This window comes from Lepidochelys kempii, chromosome 2, assembly GCF_965140285.1.
Source record: "Lepidochelys kempii isolate rLepKem1 chromosome 2, rLepKem1.hap1, whole genome shotgun sequence".
Taxonomy (NCBI): domain Eukaryota; kingdom Metazoa; phylum Chordata; order Testudines; family Cheloniidae; genus Lepidochelys; species Lepidochelys kempii.
In genome coordinates this window covers 121,575,725-121,598,220 of record NC_136381.1, presented here as the reverse complement: position 1 = coordinate 121,598,220, position 22,496 = coordinate 121,575,725, and the positions used below count along the sequence as shown (strand labels likewise).

Below are 22,496 nucleotides of genomic sequence, written 5' to 3'. Positions count from 1 at the left end.
CACATTGTACAGTGAAAGGGAACACAATGCCTTCTAAAATACAGGGACAGGTAAATAAAACTGGCAAGGAGTTTTCAAGTGATCTTTAGTGTATTTTCAAACAGCACTGAAGTCTCTCTTTTGGGGATTGTAGAAAATGTTCACCTTAAGGCAAACATTTAATGTAGACATGACCAACAAGTTATATTTTCAAAAGTCTTTGATTTACTAATTCTCTTTTATAACTGAAGCCAGAAAGAGAATTAGCTTATGAGAGGTTTTCCAAGTGCACCAGCAGAAAACTTATGGCGAAAGCTATAGCTGAGTGTATCTACCAGGGATCAAGTTGGAAGAAAAGTATTACTTCCATCCATTCTGAGCTGTATGTGAATGAAAGATGCTTTCAATCCACACCGAGCTGATTTTACAAGGCACCATTGTGAGCTCTTCTATGATGCCATATTGTTCTGGAGCCATTACTCAATTTGTAGCAGATCACTTATTTCTCTTTTTTTATGAGGCATAACAAGACCAAGAGCATCCTGTTCTTTAGCACAGCTGATCTCAAATGGGGGTCTGTGGCCTCCTGAGGGTCCACGAGCCCTTTCAAGGGGGCCACGGGGCCATGTGGCTGAAGCCCCTATCCCCAGGGCCCCCCGTGGGGCTAAATCCCAGAGCCCTGGTGCTGCCTGTGGGTCAGAATCCCTGAGCGCATGAGCAGCACTGGGGACATGGAGGGCATTGTCCTCCCCGCAACTGCAGTGCAAGATCACGGCAGTCCCGGGGGCAGATTTCCCGCCCTCCCCATCTCCTCTCCCCACCCGCTGGCCAGGTCGGAGGCGGGAACTGGAGCCGGGCAGTGCGGGCAGTACGGGGTAGCTGCTGCTCTGGCTGGTGCCATGGAGCAGTTAGCAGAAGCAGCAGCGTTCCCTCCTCTCCTGCTGGTGCCCCAGATTGAAGATGCTCCTCAGCTCCCAGCCCCCTTTGTTCCTGCAGAGGCAGCCAGTAAGAACGCCCCGGGTGGGGAGACTAGGCTCTATGGCGCACAGGCCCCTCCGGGAACAGGGACCGCAGGGGAGCCCTCCCAGCAACCGGCCCCTAATACTCCTCTCCCTGCACCCTGAGCTACCCCCTGCCCACACAAAGCCCTTAGCCACCCCCCTCCCTACATACCCACAGCCACCCCCTGGGTGCATACAGCCCCAGCTACCCCCTCCCTTCACCCTGAGCTACCCCCTGCCCTCACACAGCCCCTAGCCACCCCATCCCTGCACCCTAAGCTGTTTTTAAACTTTTTGAGTTTACGCTCCCACCTTTGAGTTATAATTTTTGATTGCAAACCCACCCCCTAACTGAGACAGGCTGGGTGGCCTGCTGAGGTGAGTCAGGGGGTGGAGGTGGCACTCCCTCCCTGGACCCTGCCATGCAGAGGTGGCTCAAGCCCCGCTGGCTCTGGCTCTCCCAATAGAAGTCAAACTATGCCTATGCCCAAGACCCCTGGCCCGAGCCCCCACCCTCCCTGACCCTGCTGGCCCGAGCCCTCACCCTCCCCACCCTCCCTGACCCACCCTCCCTGACCCTGACCCTGACCCTGACCCTGGCATTTTTATAGCATGTTGAGCAGGGCCTCAGAGAGAAAAAGTTTGAGAACCCATGTGTTAGCAGACTCTGTGCCCCTTAAGAAGTGTAGTTTGCTGTTACCTAATAGGATCTTGCAGAAGCAGGAATGTATAACATTTTCTTGAGTGTCTAAACATTTTGGGTACTTTTTCTTCACTTTCTTGTATCTTGGTCAATTGTAGAATCAGGAATAGCAAACAGTGCAAGTGATCCTAATAAATTTAAAGATAAAAAGGTGTTACTGTCCCTACAGTAACTTGTGTGGACCTGATAATGGTAGTAACAAATTTCAACTTAAACTCTCAACAGGAATATACCAAATTTTTCTTCCAATGATGCTATAAAATGCATCATTTCAGACTTTTGTAGTTGTACTAAGCAGTAAAAAAGGCTTCATTTGAGAAATACATCTCCGCACAAAAATAAATAAATGTAGAAACAACCTCCCCACCCTGATTTCATTGACTTGACACACAGGCATGACTAGAAAGATGATTTTATTGTAAAGAGTGGTTTGTAGTCTTCACTAGCTAAACAAGCATTTACATTGTGTCCATCTTTATCTGAACAACAACTGACAAATTGTCAATGTGCATTTTCTGTCCCATATTTTCAAATATTCTTACCTTTGGAAAAGTTTCAGATTTGGGACAGATTCTGACCCTGTAAATTCTCTGATCCTGCAAACACTTATATATGTCTTTAACTTTACACACACAAACAGTCCCGTTAAATTCAGTGGGACTACTCACCTGCATGAAGTTAAGCATGTGTTCAAGTGTTTGTAGGACTGAAGCCTTACTCTATAAGAAAGGTATTACTTGGAGTGAGTTAGGGTGGTACCACATAGCAGTGTCAAGACCATTCTTAAAAATGACTTGGTGTTCTCTCCATTTTCTTCTTTTTATGGAGTGTTTCCAGATTGATTTGAGAATACTGAAAGGCTTGTGTATCATTTCTCTAGGTTCTTGCTGGACAATCTATTTTCTCTGAAATACTAGAAATTTAGTGATTGGAGCTCTGGGTGGCTTGTTTTCTTTTGGTTCAGCACCATGGGTTCTGCAAGCTCTTCAAAATTCAACAACACTTACCTCTGTATGTTAGTTATTTTCAGATTTTATCTCCTGTTGTCCAGAACCTCCTTTTTATCCACACATCCACCTTTCCTAACATCAGCCATTTCTTTACACATCTCTTGAGCTTCTACATGGCTAATTCTTTGCTCAGTCACATCAACTCTTCTAATAGTTTGTCTAACTTGGACTCAATAGGGTGCTTTTATATTTTTTAACTCACCCAGTGAGTGAAGAAGTCTGATGTTTGTGGGAGTTCTTAATGTTCTTGCTGAAATCTAATTTCCATGTTGGAGCCCTCAGACAAGCTGGCTCTGGATATCGTCCTCTCCCCTTGCATCCATGGGTTATTTGAGCATCAGCAGAAGAAGTGCACTGACCGTAGATGATCCTGACTGTTTCAACTGATATCTTACTCTGGATGGATCTCTTGCTCCTATTTATAAATATTCGATAATCAGCTCGATAGTTCATAAAACTAAGAACTTGAAATCAGGCTAAGACGGCTTTTTCTGGGAGGTGGTGTTCGTGGGACCAATCAGATGTTGTGCCCTATCTAGTTGTATCTGCTCACTTCACAAACATGGTGAGTCCTTCAGTCCATGTTACTTAAGCTTAATGTATCAGAGTCTTTATTTGACACACAATAGCAAAGTGTGTAGGGTAGAAGGGGAAACACATCCTTGAAACAAACTAGGAATGTGTAGCATGAAGCAAATAATGAAGAATTAGTTGACCTGCATTCCTATGCCAGTGCCAACTATCTAGGAATCTGCTTTTCCATTTTTCAGGCAGTGGTTTGAGTTTAGCAGCATTCACAGTAGACTCCAGTGTGGAGTTCAAAGACCAAAAAGTCCAGGGAGGCATTATTGCCATTAGAGCTGTAACAGGTGGTTTGTGGGAGAATCAAAATATAGGAAGCAAGAATACCTGCCCCCCACCCCAAGTATCTTGGCTAGAAATGCATGCAAATTCACCAGTTGTCTGTTTTTTCTACAAACATCTTTCTGAACCGGTCAGATATTGGGCTGCAGCTTTCCATACTTAGTCTCTATAAAAGGTGATTTTTCTTGTCATTTTTCTAAAGATTAAGAAATATCTTTGTTTTTTTTAATCTGAGGGGGTTTCTACTTTCAAATTTCTGCATGAGGAAGACTTAAAATTCAGGACTAGTTCTTTTCTGATCTTACAAATAACATTACTCACATGAATATAGTTATTTGCATACACAAGTGTTTGCAAAATTGGGCCCTCAATAGGCAATTGGGCCCTCTGGGCCAAATTCTGGCACCCTAAGTCACTCCTCTTTGACAGTCCAAAAGGGAAGTAAAGCTCTGTGACACCCTGGCATCCCAATATTCACCACTGTCACGTAATTAGGATATGTTTTGTACAAAGTATACCTTGTGAGGTATCCTTCTAAAAGTCTTGATCTGCTAGACAGTTATCTCATTGGATGGTATGTGCAATTGTCATATGGGAAGTTATGAAGTTTGGTGCTGTGTGTGTGTTACTGAAACATGTTGTGAGGTTGAAAACACCAACAAGCAGCCTTTCAGGCTCAACAGTAAAAAGGCCAAACAATGTTAATGGCTCATTCAGGAAATTCACACAAGCACAAGAATTACCCCAGGAACTGTGTACAATAGAAACCTCTCAGAGAGAGCACTACACAAGGGGAACTGTTTGACCCAGGTCACAGCAAAAGAGCTTTCCAGAAAGTGGGAAGAAGATATAAAAGGGGGACAATGATGGTACTTCACTCTCCCTACAACAACACACCTGGAAACACCTGTGGGGCAAGGACTGAACTGTGGTGATGGTCCCAGGCTAGAGGGATTTTTAGGCTGTGTATGAAAACTTGGGAAAGCCACGGCAGGTTGTGCCTTAAGAATCTGCCAGCCTGCTTATCACTCAGGGTGAGAATTTGCTAATTCATATCCTACCTATCTAGTGTGTTAAGATCAGTTTGCAGGTTTGTTTACTAACTATGGTAATCTGCTTTGATCTGTTAGCTATTACTTATAATCATTTAAAATCTATCTTTTGTAGTTAATAAATTTGTTTTTGTTTTGTCTAAAACCAGTGTGTGGTAATTATAACTAGGGGCAGAAAGTTGTTGCATGTTTCTCTCCACATTGAGGGAGGGGGTGAATTTTATGAGCTTATGCGGTACAGTTCCCTGTGCAGTGCAAGTGTAATTTTGGGTTTACACTCCAGATGGGAGGATGTGCCTGAGCAACTGGGAGGTGCCTTTACTGAGCCTTTTTATGCAGAGCTGATCTTAGCATCTGTGTGTGAAGCTGCAGCTGGGTATGTCCCTATCTGTGTGTATGCTGGTGAAAGAGCAAGCTTGCAGAGCTTGCCAACTCATCACAGCAACACAGTGTGAAAGGGAGCCCAGGCTGGTGGGTCAGATGGGCTCAGTGGTACCCCAGTCCCAGGTGGCACCCCAAAAGTGGGGGGGACCCCACACAAGCACCTCTGAATATTTGTCAGGTGTGGGAAAGGGAAAACAAGTGTGTTTAATCATTGTACATTTCTAGGAAGATATGGGTCTGTTCAGAAGTGTAAACAGATGTGGGTTATTTTTAACTAAGAATCTGGGGAGGTGGAGGGAAAGAGGAGAGAGAAAGGGGAGTAAGTTCTATATCTGAAGGCTATACATGAAGAATGCCCAGCCCCAGCTGGAGCAGCTGTACTGAACACAACATTGTCAGTGTGGCACAGTGCAAGAAGCCACCTCTCAAGAAGGCCTGCACCTCCCCTGTACTCAGCAGCTATTTCAGCCTCTCCACTATTTAATTTCTCCCCATATAAAACAGCAGTGTGTTCTAATAATTATAAATAGAGAAGGAGTCCACTTGTTAAGAACACATTAAATAATGTGTGCTGGAATTGTTTACACTCTGTCCTAGAAAGATATAGTGAAAATATGGCACAGTGAAGGAAGGGGCACAATTTGAAGGAGCAGAGTGGGGGGTAAAGACAATGTAGGAAAGCCAGGGATGGAGGGTATTCTTTCTTTGTGAAATTTGGAAAATACCAGCTGTTTGATGCAATTTGGTTCATTTAAAAAGGAAAAATCATTTGGTTTTCAGAAGCATTAATAATAAAAAAAAAAAAGCAAAAGTTTTAACAAGAGGCCCCCAGAGAGCCCTTCTCTTGCACATCAGTTCATTGATACCAAGCTATATTGTTGTAACTGGTTTCTGTTTGGTATTCTCCTCCAGAAAAAATGGGGATAGAAAAAAGTTCTTAGAGCCAGTTACAATAATGTAACATGAAGCGGAGAATTTTCTGATTCAGCAGCAAGGCAGCTGGCATAAGGTCACACCCTGTGACATCAAAAGAATCTCGGTGAAGTTTCTGTTCATGAATATTACCTGTAAACCTATCATTAATCACAGTGTGTTTCAGTGTTACTATGCTTTGTTACAGAGAAACCCAGGTTACCCCTCATACTTTTAGCCTTACAAGTCAACTGGAAAATTTCAAGGCTGCTTGCTTATGTCTGCATCATCACTGGGACTGCATTTTTGTGAATACAAGATCTAAAGGTGTGTATAGTTAGCAAAGTAGTAAATTTATATATGAATTGCACCCTCCCAAAAAGTGTTTAAGTAAATTTAGATTGTGCTTTTGAATAAGCAGAAAAACTGAACAGAATAGTCCCCAGAATATAAACATTGCCAGTTTTGAAGATTTTGACTGAACAAAGATACTATGCTTCACCAGCATGAAGAAACTTTTGATACTTCAAGATACTCAACATCCATTTCCTTCTAACATGGTTTATTCTTTAGATCCAACAGAGAGCCACAAAACAGATCAAATTTGAATCAAATAATTTTAATCTGAGAGTTCTGCATGAGCAAGATTTCTCATTGGAATAAATGTGTCTGTAAACAAATAAGAGTCATGAACAACTGTACAGATTTTGGCAAAACTTTCAAAAACCAAGTCACTTGTTGGCAGAAACCAGCCATGGAAAGTTTCAGTCCCTGAGCAATCTGAAAAAGTTGAACAAGACTCACAAGGGAGCAAGAGAAGAATACTTATAATAGAAGATGCATTGTTGCCTCAATTTTGGAAAGAAACTTGTATCTCTTTAATTAGAGAGAGAGAAACACTAACCAGTTTAGAAAAATAAGTGAAGAAAAATACTGAATTATTTGCAGGAGGAAGAGACGTAGGCAGAATGCCATTACACAAATGGAAACTTGCCAGATCACTGAAATGGTCAACAGTAGTCCTGCACAGAGTACAAAGGAAGCTTGAATGACCACAGCGGACAATGCCTCATATTTACATCCCTTCAGAAAGATAGCACCACCAACCCAGTGTCTCCTAACAACATGCTGGTGCCTTAAGTTAACATTAGTTTAAAAGAAAGACTACCTCAATTACCAAATCACCAGCACGCTTTCTACTCCCTTTTGTGTTTTCCTTGGAGAACCTCAGTAAATGGAAGAACTTGAGGATGGTTTTTTATTGCTCTCTCTCATCCCATCACACTGATTTAATGTATATTGTCCTTTTAAGTGTAAATTTGTGTAAAATATATGCACTTCTTCTAGATTAAATGTCACAAGAGAATAGGATTTAAGAGAAGACAGCTTTAAAAATATTGGGCTGCTTAGAAATTACCATATAATGAATAACCACAGAAGTCTTTAATTTAACCTTATACTGCACGTGCATGTACAGTGCACCACAACCATTTCCCAAGATCTAACATCCTCACTCTAACACCACTGATTACGCTACGGGGTGAAACGGGCCCGGTACATCTGGCATTCACCTAATGAATGGGGAAGGCTTTCCAAGATGATTCAAGCCAAATTAAGTCTCTTAAATGACAGACAAAAACAGGTTATAATTATAACTTTCCAAAGTGCAAACCAGTACCCCAGCACCTGAGGCTAACAGAGCCCCCTCCTATGCTATGCTCATTGTGAGGAAGTCAAAATAGAAACAACCTGGAGACCAAAGCTTGAAATCCTATATACAGCAGAATTACCTACATTGATTCAGTGCCTGGTAAGTGAATATTGCTGCATCTACAGAATTTTAAGTTATATACTATTCATCCACTTTGGCTAATAACAGTTATTGGTAAAGAGTGGCCTTTGCTTTAACATAGGCTGTAGTGTAGACATATCCTATGTCAGCAAAATTATGTCGCTCAGGGGTGTGAACATTCCACCCCCGGAGCTACCCAAGTTACATCGATATAAGCACTTACGGGCACAGTGCTATGAAGTGGGAGAACTGCTGCTGCTCATGGAGGTGGGGGTTTTTTTATGGCGATGGGAGCGCTCTCTCCCGGCAGCATAGAGCGTCTTCATAAGATGCTCTGCAGTGGCGCAGTGTGACATGGCCTCACGCTTTCTGTGGAATTAGCCTGGGGAAGGATGTCACCATCTTGTTGGTTGTTAAAGTTGCATGGACGTCCAAAGTGATGAAGTAACTTAGCACAGCTCATAGGAGTAGCCAGCAAGGTCCCGTGTCTCAGAGAGAACTGTTCTATTTAAATCACGGGGGAGTCAGATGAAAAATCCCTGTCTGTTCAGCAACCCTCTGACCCCTGTCTCTCTTGTAATGTTATAATTTCTCTAGTTCTACACTTGCAATAGGTAGACAAGACCTGAGTACCTAATACGAAAAAGCAAATATTATATAATTATATTATAAATATTATATAATATATATATTCCCCTGAACCCCGTGACATACACCTTCCCATGTATTTTGCATGCATTATGGAGCAGTAAAAGGGTCACAAGGCCTTTCTCCATCTCCCTCCCTTGCAGGTCATTAACTGATGACCTCATGGGAGAAAGCAATCAGATATTGCATTGTGTGAAAATCGACACATTACAAAGCAACAGTTGTTTCAAGTAGTGCTGGTTCAAGTTATTACTAGCCTGTTCCCATGAAATGCCTGTAGTAACAATGTGGCAGCCAGTCCCATACATGAGATCATTCCCACCATCCCTTTACATCCAGCTTTCATGGGATGGTTCAGTGCTTCCATAGAGATATTCCCTTTTGGCAAAACTAAACTGCAACATTCTGAGTCATTGGAAATCTTTCTGTGGGAGGGGTAAAAGAAACACTATATATTCAGAGTACCATGTGTGTGAATTGTAGCAAACCCAAGAAAGAAGCTGAGTGCAAGACTTCATCCTCAAGCAAAACAAGGTATTGTAATTACTTCTATAGGTTCCACATTTTCATTCTCATGGATATGCTGTGGTGTTAGTAAATGCATAGAAAGTATACATGGAGGGGCTTTGCATGGAAGCAAAGTAATAAGGAACATATTTTAACGAGACAGCAGACACTGTCTAGAAGAGAGAATTAACTTTAATCTCTTACAGAAAAATAAACAAGAAGGTCAAATTCTGTTGTGACTTACATTTAGACTTGGCAGAATTTGGATTTTTTTAAAATTTTTGCTGGATAAATGTCTATTTTTCAGAATTGTATGGATTTAAATTGTCACCGTTGAGTAAAATTGGTGTGTGTGTGTGTGTCAGACGATTGTTTCATGACAGTAGATGTTGAGACTCAAATGTTAAAGCTTTCTAAACTGTTAAATACACAAACTGTTAATATCAAAATATACAAATTAAATATTCTTAATAAATAACTCAACAAACCATACTTATTTTTACTATTCATTTTGTAGTTCATTTGTAACAAGCCTAATTCAAAAGTATAAATCACTAATATGTTCCCAAGGAGCATTTTTCTTTCTTTGAGTATGTGTAATTTTGATTATGATTGATGGAAATATTTTTTTCATCAGTTTGTGTGTACGGTGAAATCAATGTTTACTGATAAAAATCTAATCCTTCCAAGCCTACTTACATTTTATGCAACTCCCCTGAGTGATGTGTTAATCAGGATAGAGTACGGACCTGTGTATATATTAAAGTTACTGTATTCTAGTGTTATTATTTACATCAAAATAGTACTTAGATTGGAAACTGTCTGGGGTCTGGACTGTCTTCTTCAGTATCTGTGCTTTACCTAGCTCAATCCGGTCCTGCTCCATATCTGGGGCTGCGAAGGGTAATATAAACAATAATAGTGCGTATATTTGTAATCTACCTCCTCCCCACACACACCCCAAAAGGAGTCCTTGCCCTGAAGAGCTGGAAATCTAATGACATGCATAAGTACCATGCAGAAAAATAAAATACTGAATAAAGTCAGAGTGACCACAGATTGTTACAGCTAGAATGTTTCACAGAAGGGATAGGATTTCAGGAGCTTTTTGAAAGACAAGAAAGGAATACATGGTATTTGACATATAGTAGTTCGCAGTCTAGCTCACTGAATATAGCAAAGTGTTCAAAAACATTTGTATGTTTTCTGAATGGATGATCAATTTGACCATGTTTTTTTTTTCTGATTTATTCACTCTTTACAAACTTGCAAGTCAAAGGGCTTTTGTTTGCACAAACAGGAACATTGGAATTGCCATAAACAATTGTATCAATGGTTCATTTAGTTTAGCATCCTGTCTCTAGTCGTGGCTAATACCAGAGGAAGGTGCAAGAAGTCCCACGGTGGCCAACTATGGAATAACTTGCAATTGAGGAAGCTTCTGCCTAACACAGTTAGTTGCAGGCATATGCAATGAACCCTTATAATATTTGTATCATAGCTAAAATAACTATTTAATGTTCTCATTAGCCATTAACCATCTAATTTTCTCTTGAATCCTACTAAGTTCTTGATAACTCAATGGTACCTGTGGTAATGAATACCATGGGTAATTTTCTGCATTGTTTAAAGCTTTTTCCTTTATTGCTTTAAATTTATTACCATTCAGTTTCATTTAGTTCTCCTTCTTTCTTCTGTTATAAAAAAGGAGCTGTTCTGTGTGCATCTACCTATTTCACAGGTGAGCAAGAGTATTCACTATACACTGTGTAATCAAGAAGTAGAAAATTACATGCAATTTAGATGGCCAATCATACAGCATCAATAACAGATAGCAGATGGTTGAAGTGAGCAGCCCGTAGACTCCTGAGCGGCTTAAATGTGTTCCTTCAACTCCTAGAGTTGCCTTCAGTTCAAAACAAAATACTTTACGCAATATGTAATAAGCCTGCAGAACTCATTGCCACAAGGTATCTTCGGGTCACACCTATAAGTAGAATCAATATATTCTATCAGAGGCCTTCTGAAAAGAAAAAGCTTCAAACATACTGTAAAAGGGTCTCTATGAAATACCTAAAGTGAGGGAAATGTGTTTTAACACAGACATGTGGCACATACTAAGGTCCAAATGACTATTTAGCTGCCTGCACTGAAAAGCCTAGCTCTCAGGGTAGCTGCACCCGAGAAACTTTCAATCCACTTTAGTTTCTTCAGTAGGAAATAGGGTTGGGCAGAAATCACCAGTATTATGCAATGAGCTGCCAGCTGAAGATGTATTTTCTTTTCTCTCACTTTCCAGGTTTCAAATAATGGCAGCTCTGAATGTGGCAAACACTGGTTTTGCCCTCGATCTTTTCAAACATGAGTGTAAGACACAAACCAACACAAATATCTTGTTTTCCCCTTGGAGTATTTCAACTACCCTGGCCACTGTGTACCTCGGAGCCAAAGGTAACACTGCAGATCAGATGGCAGAGGTGAGTTGGGACTACAGAGAATGTCTGCTTTTGAGCAATGCTGCTACTATTGAGAACATGCTTTGTACCACAGCTGGTGCTTATTGGTGTGGGTGAGGGACTGCTGTATTAATTTAGATGGAATATAGGGGCCAAAAGTCAAATTTGTTAACACAGTTCTGTCGCTGTCCAACATCAAACAATTTAAAACAAGGTTTGGAGATTGGTATAGAGAGACCACAGCCAGCTTGGTACCATGGCAAACATACCACTAAAACTCCTTTAAACCTTTTATTAAAGATACAGAAAAGAAGGAACAATAGTTAATATATTTAAAAAGGCTTTTATTTTTAACAACATCCCTTGTTCTCTTTCCCTTAGCTGAAGAGAAAACCTCCCCTAGTCCGACAGCCTTTTAGATGGTGTTAAAGATGACATTAAGGCCTTCTCTACACTACAGGGGGTAAGTCAACCTAAGTTACGCAACTCCAGCTATGTGAATAACGTAGCTGGAGTTGACGTACCTTAGGTCGACTCACGGCAGTGTCTACGCCACACTGGGTCGACTGGCTCCACTCTCTGGTCAATTTACATTAATCTTCTCATTCCGGTGGAGTGCCTGAGTTGATGGGAGAGCGATCATAGCAGTGGAGACATGTCCTAACTGTCCGTCTGGGGACAAGGGAAGAAGTGTGCTGAAATAAGCTGGAATTGTCATTGTTGCTGTTGTTGTTAAAGCGTAATCTTCTTTCCTAGAAGGCAAAACAAGACACAAACATACAAAAGGGGAAAGAAAAGAACAGCAAAGATAGAAAATGCAGCTACTGTCTCTGGCTTTGACTCTCACTTGAAACCTTACTGCTGGAGAAACACAGGCACAGCACATTATCTTGTCAGCTACTTGGAGACCAGGAAAAATTGTACAAGTATCAGGCTGTTTTGGGCTTGGCTTTTAGCTGCCTTTCTGGCCTCAGGCTTACAGCAGTGTTGCAAAACATGCAGTCCTGGCTGGTCAGAGAAGAAATAAGGTGGGGAAGGAAAAGGACATAAAAAGAGTGTGAATGGGGCAAGGGGTGAGAAAGAGACAGTTTTAAATCTTAGGTGGTGTTTGGGATTCAGCTGGAGACAGTGGAGGTGGTGAGGTCACTTGGGTCCCTCTTTCTTGGCCCAGTCTGGTCAGGACATCTCTCAGGAATAGGAAGAAAAAGGTGCAATGGTGCCATGTTAGATCCTGGGGTCCCAGGAGACAGAGGGGTGGCAGCTGTGATGGTGACATTCACTCCCTCCCCTTCTCTTTCCTTTCAGTCAGTCAGTGATCACATCCATCTGCCTTCCCCTCCCAGTCCCAAAGGCTCTTTTCTTTAAGAACCCCAAGAGGGAGTGAAGGGTGGACTACCCCATCCCATAGGCGAAGCATAGCAGGGGGCGGGGGCACACAGAGGGCATGCAGGGGGCACCTGCCCTGGTTCAGCGAGTGCCAAGCTTCCCATGCAGGGCTTGCTTTGTTTGGCCTGCCGCCAAGGGAGGGTGGCTCTGTCCTTCTCTTTCTGTGCCTCTCCCTGGGCACTTCCAGCTCGCTCGGCTCCTCCCGCACAAAGCCCAGGCCAGGCAGGGAGCTGAGGGGATGGGATGGAGCCACTTCTCATGCCAGCTGACTCCACTCAGGATCACTGTCTGCCTGAAAACCCAGCTGGGGAGGCGGTGGCGGCAGCAGCCCCCCCACCCCGACTCCGCTTCCTGCCCGGGCCTGGCTAACGGGGACAGGAGCCAAGTGAGCCAGAAACATGATGGGGAGAGGGAAGGGCAGGACTCCAACTCATGCTCCCTGTTCCTGTGTCCTGAGACTCCCAGGAGCTGGCAGGATTGGCTGCCCTGGCCCAAGGAGGTGGGGCTTGAAGTTCTTCCCAGAGGCAATGCGTGGAGTGGTCATGTGCCCCCCCCATTACATTGTGTGCCCCCCTCATCAGGCATGAGTCGTCTATGCCCCATCCCTCATTATTTTGTTTGACAGTTAGCCTAATATCTGACACGCCACTTTTGGTCCACTGATTTCAAGTCCCCACTTTTCTTGTTTTCGAGGCATGATCTTAACACAGTCCTTGACTTGCAGGAGTGGGTCTTTTTGTTGGGACTAATTCAGTCTGTCTCCCTTTTGCAACTTTTCCTATCAAATTCTATTGTTATAGGTTATTGTGACACTTTACAAGCTCTCACTCACTTTTCACAGTTGAGCTCACAATTAGGATAATTTGGGAGGCCCAATTATTACAAGAGGACTGTGGCTGGGATCCTAGAGAGAGACAGGTACACCAAGCTGCAGTCTTTGAGGTGCACTGCCCTGTCACTGGGCTTAAAGTTCTGCCCCCTCCCTCCACCTCTGAGAGGCCTGCCTTCCCAACCCTCCCTCCTACAAGGGGCAAGGACCTCCCCGCAGACTCCATGTAGCTCAGACATAGACACTCCCCCCTCCTCTGCCCCTGAGGCCAATGACCCCTTTCACCAAATCTACCTCATTCCCCTTAAACCATCTGCTCCTGGCTCTAAGGCTTAACCCCCCCAACCCAATGCTGCATAGCACTTCACTGACCCACACATATGTTAGCTTGCTGTTACACATTTTGGATGCTGCTGCTATATTTCTGGTTTCTAGAAAGTTGGTAGCTGTGGTGCGTTTATAGCATGCTCATCAGAGGGCCAGAGGTAGTATTCCACACACTATTAAGTCAGGCAGAAACTGGAATAAAAGATCCGTTCAAGCTCGGACTGGAGCCCACGCTCTGGGATCCTTCCCCCTCACAGGGATCCTCCCAGAGCTCAGGCTCCAGCCCAAGCCCCAATGCCTACACCACAATTTTACAGTCCTGCAACCCAAGCTCTGCAAGCCTAAGTCAGCTGACCCCACCAGCCACAGGTGTTTAACTACTGTCTAGCCATACCCTAAGTGACTAGCCTAAGACCACACAACAAGTCGGGGCAGAGGCAAGAACAGAACCAAGATCCAGGTCTGCTGACCACAAGTCTTCTGCTTTAACCATAAGATCTTACATATACAGTGATCTATCTCTCACTACATCTATTCTGTTTGCAATTCTCATTGTAGGTTCTTCACTTTAACAAAGTTGGAGGAACTGGAGTTGACATCACAACCATAAAACCACGACGAGCCTATTCGAAAATGGAGGAGCTTCTATCAAATCCGTGTATCAGTGTTAAAAAGGTAACTCACCAAAACACATGTCGAAGGTGTCCAGGTTATAGGCATGTTCCCTTCTTTTTTAGACTGCCTTTCCTTCCATGTTTGAATTCACTTTGGTTTGCCTTTCTCCTGTTAAATGTACACAATGAATGAGTACAGTATTCTGAGAGGTTTCCTCCTGTAATATTGTCCCTGATACAACAAGAGAGAAACCCTTCTCTTTTATGTAAATTGCAAAAGGTGTGACTTGTATTTCCTCATCTGAGGGACTCTGCAGAGTTGCAACCATTCTCTGTGTTTCTTTGCCTTTCTCTTTTTTTAATTTGTGGGTTTTCCCTTTCTTCTTTTTGTTCTGCACTCTTAAAGACATGATCCCTGCTTACAACAGCACCAGGGCTGCTCTCACACATGTAAATGCAGTGCTGGGTGAAATTAAGATATTATTGGCTCATACAAGAGACATGCATGTGAGATTTTGAGAGGGAGAGATTTTCCCCATGACAATGCTAAAGAAATACACTGCTGTGCTGAAATGTTCTGATATAGATCAACTTATTGTGCTGGGTGTAAATGGGCATAAAAAATCATGTTAGAGTATATTTCTATGGCACCCTGACAAGTCCTTTATAGTCATTATAGTGTGCTTGATTCATCATTTTTGGTGTAAGGGAGAGCAAATCACAACCCCCTGTTCCAATAGGGACTGCTGCATCTCTGGTAGGACTCCCCCATGGTGGAGGAAAGATGGTCTTTTCACTAACTCCCTACCCTACAGTTCAGCACCTTTAAAGTGTGGCTGGCTATACAGAAGTCCTGACAGCAGATGATGGTCAAGGGTGTTAATTAATCAGCGCATTTGACAGCCAAACTCTTCCTGGCCAACACCACCAACAACAACACCACCAAAGCCCTCACTGGCGGAGAAGGGGTTTACTTTCTGCCAGTAGGAGCTCACCATACAGACTGGCATAAAGCCCAGTGTCTAGATCTAACTGCTCCCTATCTGTTAGCAATCATAGCTCATACCGTTTGCAACGGCTTATCATTGTTTTGAGGTTATGGAAATGCTGCAGGTGGGGCTGAGGGAACTTTCTGAGTGTTTAGAAATTTAAAATTGTTTCATACATCCTTCATTGTCATGTGCTTGTAGGACATAAATGTACTATGCTCCCAAATTCTGAGCCACATTGCAGTTTTTGAACATTGATATGATCTTTATTTCTCTAATTTATTTTCTATAGTAAGTTTAATGGATTGTATTTCCTGTACTTTTCCCTCAACATCATTTTTTAAAAAGACTCCAGAGGCGATCCTGGCAATTACAGACTGGTAAACCTAACTTCAGTACCAAGTCAATTGGTTGAAATTATAGTAAAAAACAGAATGGTCAGACACAATATGTTGCAAGAGTCAACACAGCTTTTGTAAGGGGAAATCATGCCTCACCAATCTATTAGAATTCTTTGAGGGGTCAACAACATGTTGATAAGGGTTATCCAATGGATATAGTATACTTGGACTCTCAGAAAGCCTTTGACAAGGTCGCTCAGCAAAGGCTCTTAAGCAAAGTAAGCAGCCACGGGATAAGAAGGAAGGTTCTCTCATGAAACAGTAACTGGTTAAAAAGACAGGAAATGAAGGGTAGGAATAAACAGTTTTCACAGTGGAGAGAGGTAAATAGCGGGGTCACCTGAGGATCTGTACTGTGACCAGTGCTGTTCAACATATTTATAAATGATCTGGGGCGGGGGGGAACAGTGAGTTTGCAGATGATAAAAATTACTCAAGATAATTAAGTTCAAAGCTGACTGCAAAGAATTACAAAAGGATCTCACAAAACTGGGTGACTGGGCAAGAAAATGGCAGATGAAATTCAATGTTGAGAAATGCAAAGTAATGCACATCAGAAAACTAATCCCAGGTATATGTACAAAATTATGGTGTCTAAAGTAGCTGTTATCACTCAAGAAAGGGATCTTGGTGACACTGTGGCTAGTTCTCTGAAAATATCTGCTCAGTGTGTAGAGACAGTGAAAAAACAATGTTAGAAACCAGTAGGAATAGGATAGATAATAAGAAAGGAAATTACATAATGCCAGAAATGCCACAGAGAAGAGCAACACAAATGCTTAAGGGTATGGAACAGCTTCTATAAAAGGGGAGATTAAAAAGACAGAGACAGTTCATCTTGGAAAAGAGGTGGCTGAGGGGGGATATGATAAAGGCCCTTAAAATCATGAATGGTATAGAGAAAGTGAATAAGGAAATGTTGTTTACCCCTTCACAGATCCCAAGAACCAGGAGTGACCCAATGATATTAATATGCAGCAGGTTTAAAGCAAACATAAGGAAGTACTTCTTTATACAGCACACAGTCAACCTGCGGAACTTGTTGCCAGGGGATGTTGTGAAGGCCAAAAATATAACTGGGTTCAAAAAAGAATTAGATAACTTCATGGAGGATAGAGGATAGGTCCATCAATGGCAGTTAGCCAAGATGGTAAGGGACGTGACCCCATGCTCTGGGTTTCCCTAAACCTCTGACTACCAGAAGCTGGTACTGAATGAAAGGTGATGGATCACTCAATAAATTCTGTTCAGTCCTTCTGAAGCATCTGGCACTGGCCACTGTCAGAAGACAGGATACTGGGCTAGATAGATTATTGCTCTGGTCCAGTGTGACTATTCTTATCTTCATTTATTCTTAACTCCCATAGGTAGTAAGTACCTTGCAAAACTGTGCCCCAAATTACTGACTCCCTGCTTAACTCCCTTAAATAAGTTGACATCATAATTTTACTTGTTTCATGTGCAGCAATGCAAACAGTTTTCAAACTAACAATATCCGCCAATATTGGAATCACTAGTTCTACACATTTTGGGGCAAACTTTCAATGTGATATATGGGAATTTTTGGTTATGTGACTTTCATAAATGCTAATGGGCATCATATAGCTAAGTCTCCATGCACTGTGCAGAAACTGTACTGTTACTGTCTCTGTGAGTATGCTTTGTTTTTTAATAATCTCTCTAGATAACTTTATATTTCAGTGTATTACAGAGCTCCCTCTTGCTCACACAGTGTCTATGGTGTGTCCACTGTCTGGAGATTTTACTGATGGGTTTAGTGCCCCTCATTCATATCAACACACAGTTCACAAAAAATTACTTCAGTAACTGTACAGGATATTACATGCAACTGTCACCAGTGGAGCTATGTGCAATATATGATATTAGAAGTTCTGAATCACTTGCCCTAGAAATCGCAGATAAATAACCAGAATATTTCTTCCTTCTTTCAAGGCCAATCTGGAGAACTCAAGCAACATCCATGTAGGGTTTCAGGCACTTAGCTCTGAAATTAACCAACCCACTAAAAATTACCTGCTTAAAAGTGTCAACCAGTTATATGGAGAGAAATCATCACCTTTCAATAAAGTAAGTGAAGCAGTTCATCTATCTGTGTAATGGGGATACAATTAATCTTTATGGTTGGTCTAGGACAACAAACCATACAAGACCTAAATGCAAATATTTCAATTACATCTGCAGAATGGTTTATTATCCTTTAAGATTTATTTCCCACTGACTCTTTGTAGATACTCATATCAAGATTACAGGCTTTTTTAAATCTGCTTTTCTGGATTGGACTGTATCTAAACAAGAACATCTGTAAATGATTGATAACATATATAACTAAAAATATTTTGCTTCTGTGAAGACAGAGCTTTATGCTCCTAGTAAACTGTGTCATAACATGAACTCTCTTTTCTATTTGGCAGTAGTTGGCATAGATATATTGCCAAATAATATGTAAGACTTGTCTCTCTCTTGCCTTGAAGGAATATTTACAATCGATTAAAAAATATTACCACACAGAGCCACGAGCTGTTGATTTCATGGGAGCAGCAGCAGAAGTCAGAAGAGAGATCAATTCCAGTGTTGAACGCCAGACCGAAGGTGAGCTCAGGACTGTTCTTTCACCATTTACAAAGAGACATCATGTATTTTCCCACCCTAAATTGTTTGAGGGGAGAGAGAAAATGTTGATTCATTGTGTTACAGTCTGCATTTGAACTGAAACACAAAATGGCTGCTGCCTCACTGCCCCAGTTGGAGGCAGGCAGATAACAACATTTGAAAGTTCAATAACACCAAATCCAAAATGACATCTCCTTTCAGTTATAACACTACTTGCACCACAAAAGAAAACACTGATGACTACTGCTTTCCAGTTGCACAAATATTATGATAACAATTTAACCTTCATGTGTTTGAAGGCAATAAGATACCACAGTGCTGGGCCTGATACAAATACTTATACTGACATAGCAAAATGTGTTTCATTTTGATGGGATTCCATGTAGAGAGGTTCATTTCCTGTTATAAACAGTGTCCTGAAACAGTATGACAGAGTACATTATGCTGAAATTCCTCAGAGGGGTTTGTAGGCCTTTTCTCCTCCAAAAATAGAAAGGGGTGAAGATGTTTCAGCACCAGGTTAAGGTTCTGCAGCCAGTGCGATAAACTCTGAGCCTCTTATATCTTTATACTGTACTTTTATCTATGAGCCTCACACAAAATTAGTTTCCTCTCTTGGAGGCGACACTGGATTTTTTGTATTTTGACACATCCCCACCTCTTCCTTTTTTCTTCAGTCTTCTTTCTCTGTCCATGAGAGGAACGTAGATTAAGATTATTAGTCAGGGTTATTACTAGCAAGAGGAAGCCTGAGTAGAGCAAAGTCACTGAAGGGGACCACAGAGCCCAGCCCAGTGTTTGAGGATATTTCACAATAGTCTCTTAAGACAGAAAGCTGCTCTACAAGTATGGTCTCAATAGCACATATTCCAAAACTCAATTCCTACATTTGCTCCAAGCAGAAAAGCTGCACAAATATATGACTGTGTCACTATTTCCTAAAGGTAAAATCCAAGCGCTATTGCCTGTCAACTCTGTTGATTCACTCACCAAGCTGGTCCTAGTCAATGCCCTCTACTTCAAAGGAAACTGGGCAAAGAAATTTAAGGATGGATTTACAAAGGAACAACCTTTCAGAATGAACAAGGTATGTGACTAAGCCATGAAATGTCATAAATGCTAGTGGGCTGGAACAGAGAGAAAAGCTAGAGAGAGACCTCAATCCCTCCATTTTCACAAGCCTGCCAGTCTCTAAATCCTCAGGGTGTCAGAGTTGTTTTAATTTAAATCATAAGCATTCCCCTGCAGTATCTGCAATTCAAACAGCGCACTCAGTGCAACCAACAGAGGAACTGACAATACACAGAAGTGAAACTTAGGGTTCAGGTCTGTTCTCAGGCTGTCTACACAGCAATGTCCACCTAGAGTTAGTGGGACTTAAGTCAGCTCACCTGTGTCCGGGAACCCTGGGCTTGAGTGTCTACATTGCATTTTAACCCTAGGTTAAGAAGTTTCTGATCAGTGCTTGAACCTAGGGCTCTGGCATCCACACTGCAGTGCAGAGACCAGAGTCAAAGTAAACATATTCCAAAGTGCCTAGTGCCCCCCACCCTCCAATGTTGACACTGTAGCCTATTGCCCACCCTGCTTCCTAACTGTGAGGGTGCTACTGATGGGACTCAGGTGCCCACAGGCACACAGGATACATAAACTGCATAATGAGCTCCTTTGGTGGCTGTCTCAGTAGAATGACTGCAGTCTGAGAAGGCTTTTACTGAACTATCTTCTAATCTCAGAATTGTGCTCTCCAGCTCTAGGCCGAGTTACATTGGCAGGAAAATGCCCAAGTGCACCTGTACTGAGGAGAATAAGGACATAGGTCTCCAGGGCTGTCAAACTATTGAAATGAAACTTTTCAATTCTTACTTTTTAAAATGAGAAGCTCAGTGAAGGTGTTTTTCTTTGGTTGCGTTTTTATTTATTCTTGTCTGTATTTTTTGAAGTTTGACATAAAATGAAGGTACCTGAAGAGAAATCCCCTTCTCCCCTCCCCTCCCCTCCCCCCCCCCCCAAGACTGGCTGCTGCCAGCTGTGGAGTGGTGAAGTGCACCCCCATGGCCGGGGTGCAGTGTGCTCCAGCACCCTGTGGGGATTCCTTATCCCTGCACCCGCTGCACCCCGGGAGGCAGGGATCGAGGATCCCCAGGGGTCTGTGAGAAAGTTTTGGGGCTAGCTCCCACTCACCACCCTCACAGTGCTTGCTGCACCCCTGCAGACGCAGCTCCAGGGAGGGCGGGGGGACTTCGGAGCAAAGGACAGAGAGCAGATTGGGATCAAGCACTGCCCTGCAGGGAGGGGGAGCAACAGAGCTCTTGGCTCAGCACAGCCAAGGAGGGATGACCCCCAACATCCCAGTGACTGGGAGCCAGCTCCTGCTTGTCAGCTTTGCTCCCTGCTCTGGGCAAGAAAGTGGGAACAGGCTCAGCCAGGCAGTAATGGCACTTCCAGCCACTGCTTTCTCTGCCTGCTTCTTTGCACTAGGAACTCTGGGATACATTTGGAGGACTTCTGGGTTCCGAGTCAAGTGAGGGCCGTGTGCACACAGGAAACCAACAGGGCTCGGTCCCAGTTAAACACTGTCTGGGGCCCTCCAGCCCTGCAGGATCGTGGGACCCTAGGTCTGAGCCTTGGATTAGCACATTTACAGTGTGGACACAAGTGGGGGTTGCCTTTAGCCCCGACTCAAACCTGGGTTTAAACTGCTGTGCAGACATAATCTCAGTATCAAAACTGAGAGGTTGAAATATCAGCATAAATAGTGACAAATAATTTGGTTCTGTGAAGTATCACTTTTTAGTAACCTAACTCATTATAAGTAACACAGGAAAAATTAATGTTAATACTTAACTATATTGTTTTCACCTGATCCTTTAAAAGTGACATTTGTTCTCCTTTGCCTTGTTGCAGAATACAACTAAGCCAGTGCAGATGATGATCCAGAGAGGGAAATTTAATTGGACCTACATACAAACAGTGCACACCCACATTGTTGAGCTCCCATATGTCAATGATGACCTCAGCATGCTCATACTGCTACCAGATAGCATCAACGATGACACCACTGGCCTTGAAATGGTAAAGAAATGAATCATACGTGGAATTCAATTGTTTTTATATCCTAGATGTCTATATGGCTGCTGTCTGAGAGTAGGTGATGCTACATTCTTGTATTAGGAACAGGTGAAAAGATCTGGCTCAGGAAAAAATGAGGACAGACCAAACCTTGTCTAACACTCAGAGAACCTGAGCCTTTATTGACCTATGACAAGATTTTCATAGACCCAACACTTTTTTGCACTTCTTACTGTCATCCAGTCCGAGAAGCAGAAGCCCCAAAATCCTGCAAGAAAGGCAGTTCTTCCAGCCTAAGCAAAACCAGAGACTACAGGAATCCTTGACAAAAAGCCAGGATCGATGGGAACACTTCATACTAAACAAATATCTACATCTTTTGAAGGTTTCCCAGCACTAATCTGTAAGGACACCAGAGCCGGCAGTGCCCTTCCTCTGGCAAGACTCCCATTAACTTTAATTGGAGTTTTGCAAGGGGCAAAGCTCCGCTGGATCAGTTCCAAGAAGGGATGATGGAAATGCCCTCTTTTTTCCTTTCTAGCTCCCCTCTTGAAAAAATACTAGGTGGGCGGATTTCCAAATATATTTTCATACAATCAATATTTTAAATAAGGAAAAATATATATTAGAACAACTCAGCTAACAAATAGTGACTAGGTATATGTGTAATTAATTAACAATCATACTTTTTTGGTAGATTGCATGCGGATAAGCTAGAATGCCAGAGGCTCAAAAGATGCAACAGTAAATTAACTGGGTACTATCATGTAAAACAGGACTCTGCTGCTATTACACTACAAATATTCAACACTGAAAGTATTCACTTTGTGGGGTCAGGAAGGAATTTTCCTCCAGGTCAGTTTGGCACAGACCCAGGGGGGTTTCACCTTCCTCTGCAGTGTGGAGCATGTGTCACTTGCTGGTCTGAACTACAGTAAA

At 42.5% G+C, this 22,496-nt stretch overlaps 1 protein-coding gene and 1 long non-coding RNA gene across 6 annotated transcripts in view; one reads left to right on the top strand and one right to left on the bottom strand.

Annotated features, from left to right (window-relative positions):
* Positions 1 to 22,496, top strand: part of LOC140907063 (serpin B10) — a 32,807-nt gene that overhangs the window by 8,690 nt on the left and 1,621 nt on the right. The window contains exons 1-7 of one of the 2 annotated variants that reach the window (XM_073332200.1): positions 10,284 to 10,593; positions 11,152 to 11,329; positions 14,409 to 14,525; positions 17,808 to 17,942; positions 18,347 to 18,464; positions 19,430 to 19,572; positions 21,393 to 21,560. In XM_073332200.1, coding sequence (XP_073188301.1) covers positions 11,162 to 11,329; positions 14,409 to 14,525; positions 17,808 to 17,942; positions 18,347 to 18,464; positions 19,430 to 19,572; positions 21,393 to 21,560 — 849 coding nt within the window. In that variant the 5' untranslated portion in view covers positions 10,284 to 10,593; positions 11,152 to 11,161. Of the gene's footprint in view, positions 1 to 10,283; positions 10,594 to 11,151; positions 11,330 to 14,408; positions 14,526 to 17,807; positions 17,943 to 18,346; positions 18,465 to 19,429; positions 19,573 to 21,392; positions 21,561 to 22,496 lie in introns of those variants that run through there. The other variant, XM_073332199.1, reaches the window with a different exon arrangement.
* The window catches only part of LOC140907066 (uncharacterized), a 30,951-nt gene continuing 20,085 nt past the window's right edge, over positions 11,631 to 22,496 (bottom strand). For all 4 annotated transcript variants that reach the window (XR_012157351.2, XR_012157354.2, XR_012157352.1 and 1 more), the window contains 3 exons: positions 18,377 to 18,521; positions 14,535 to 14,633; positions 11,631 to 12,060 (listed from right to left, as the gene is read on the bottom strand). This is a non-coding gene — a long non-coding RNA (uncharacterized LOC140907066). The remainder of the gene's footprint in view (positions 12,061 to 14,534; positions 14,634 to 18,376; positions 18,522 to 22,496) is intronic.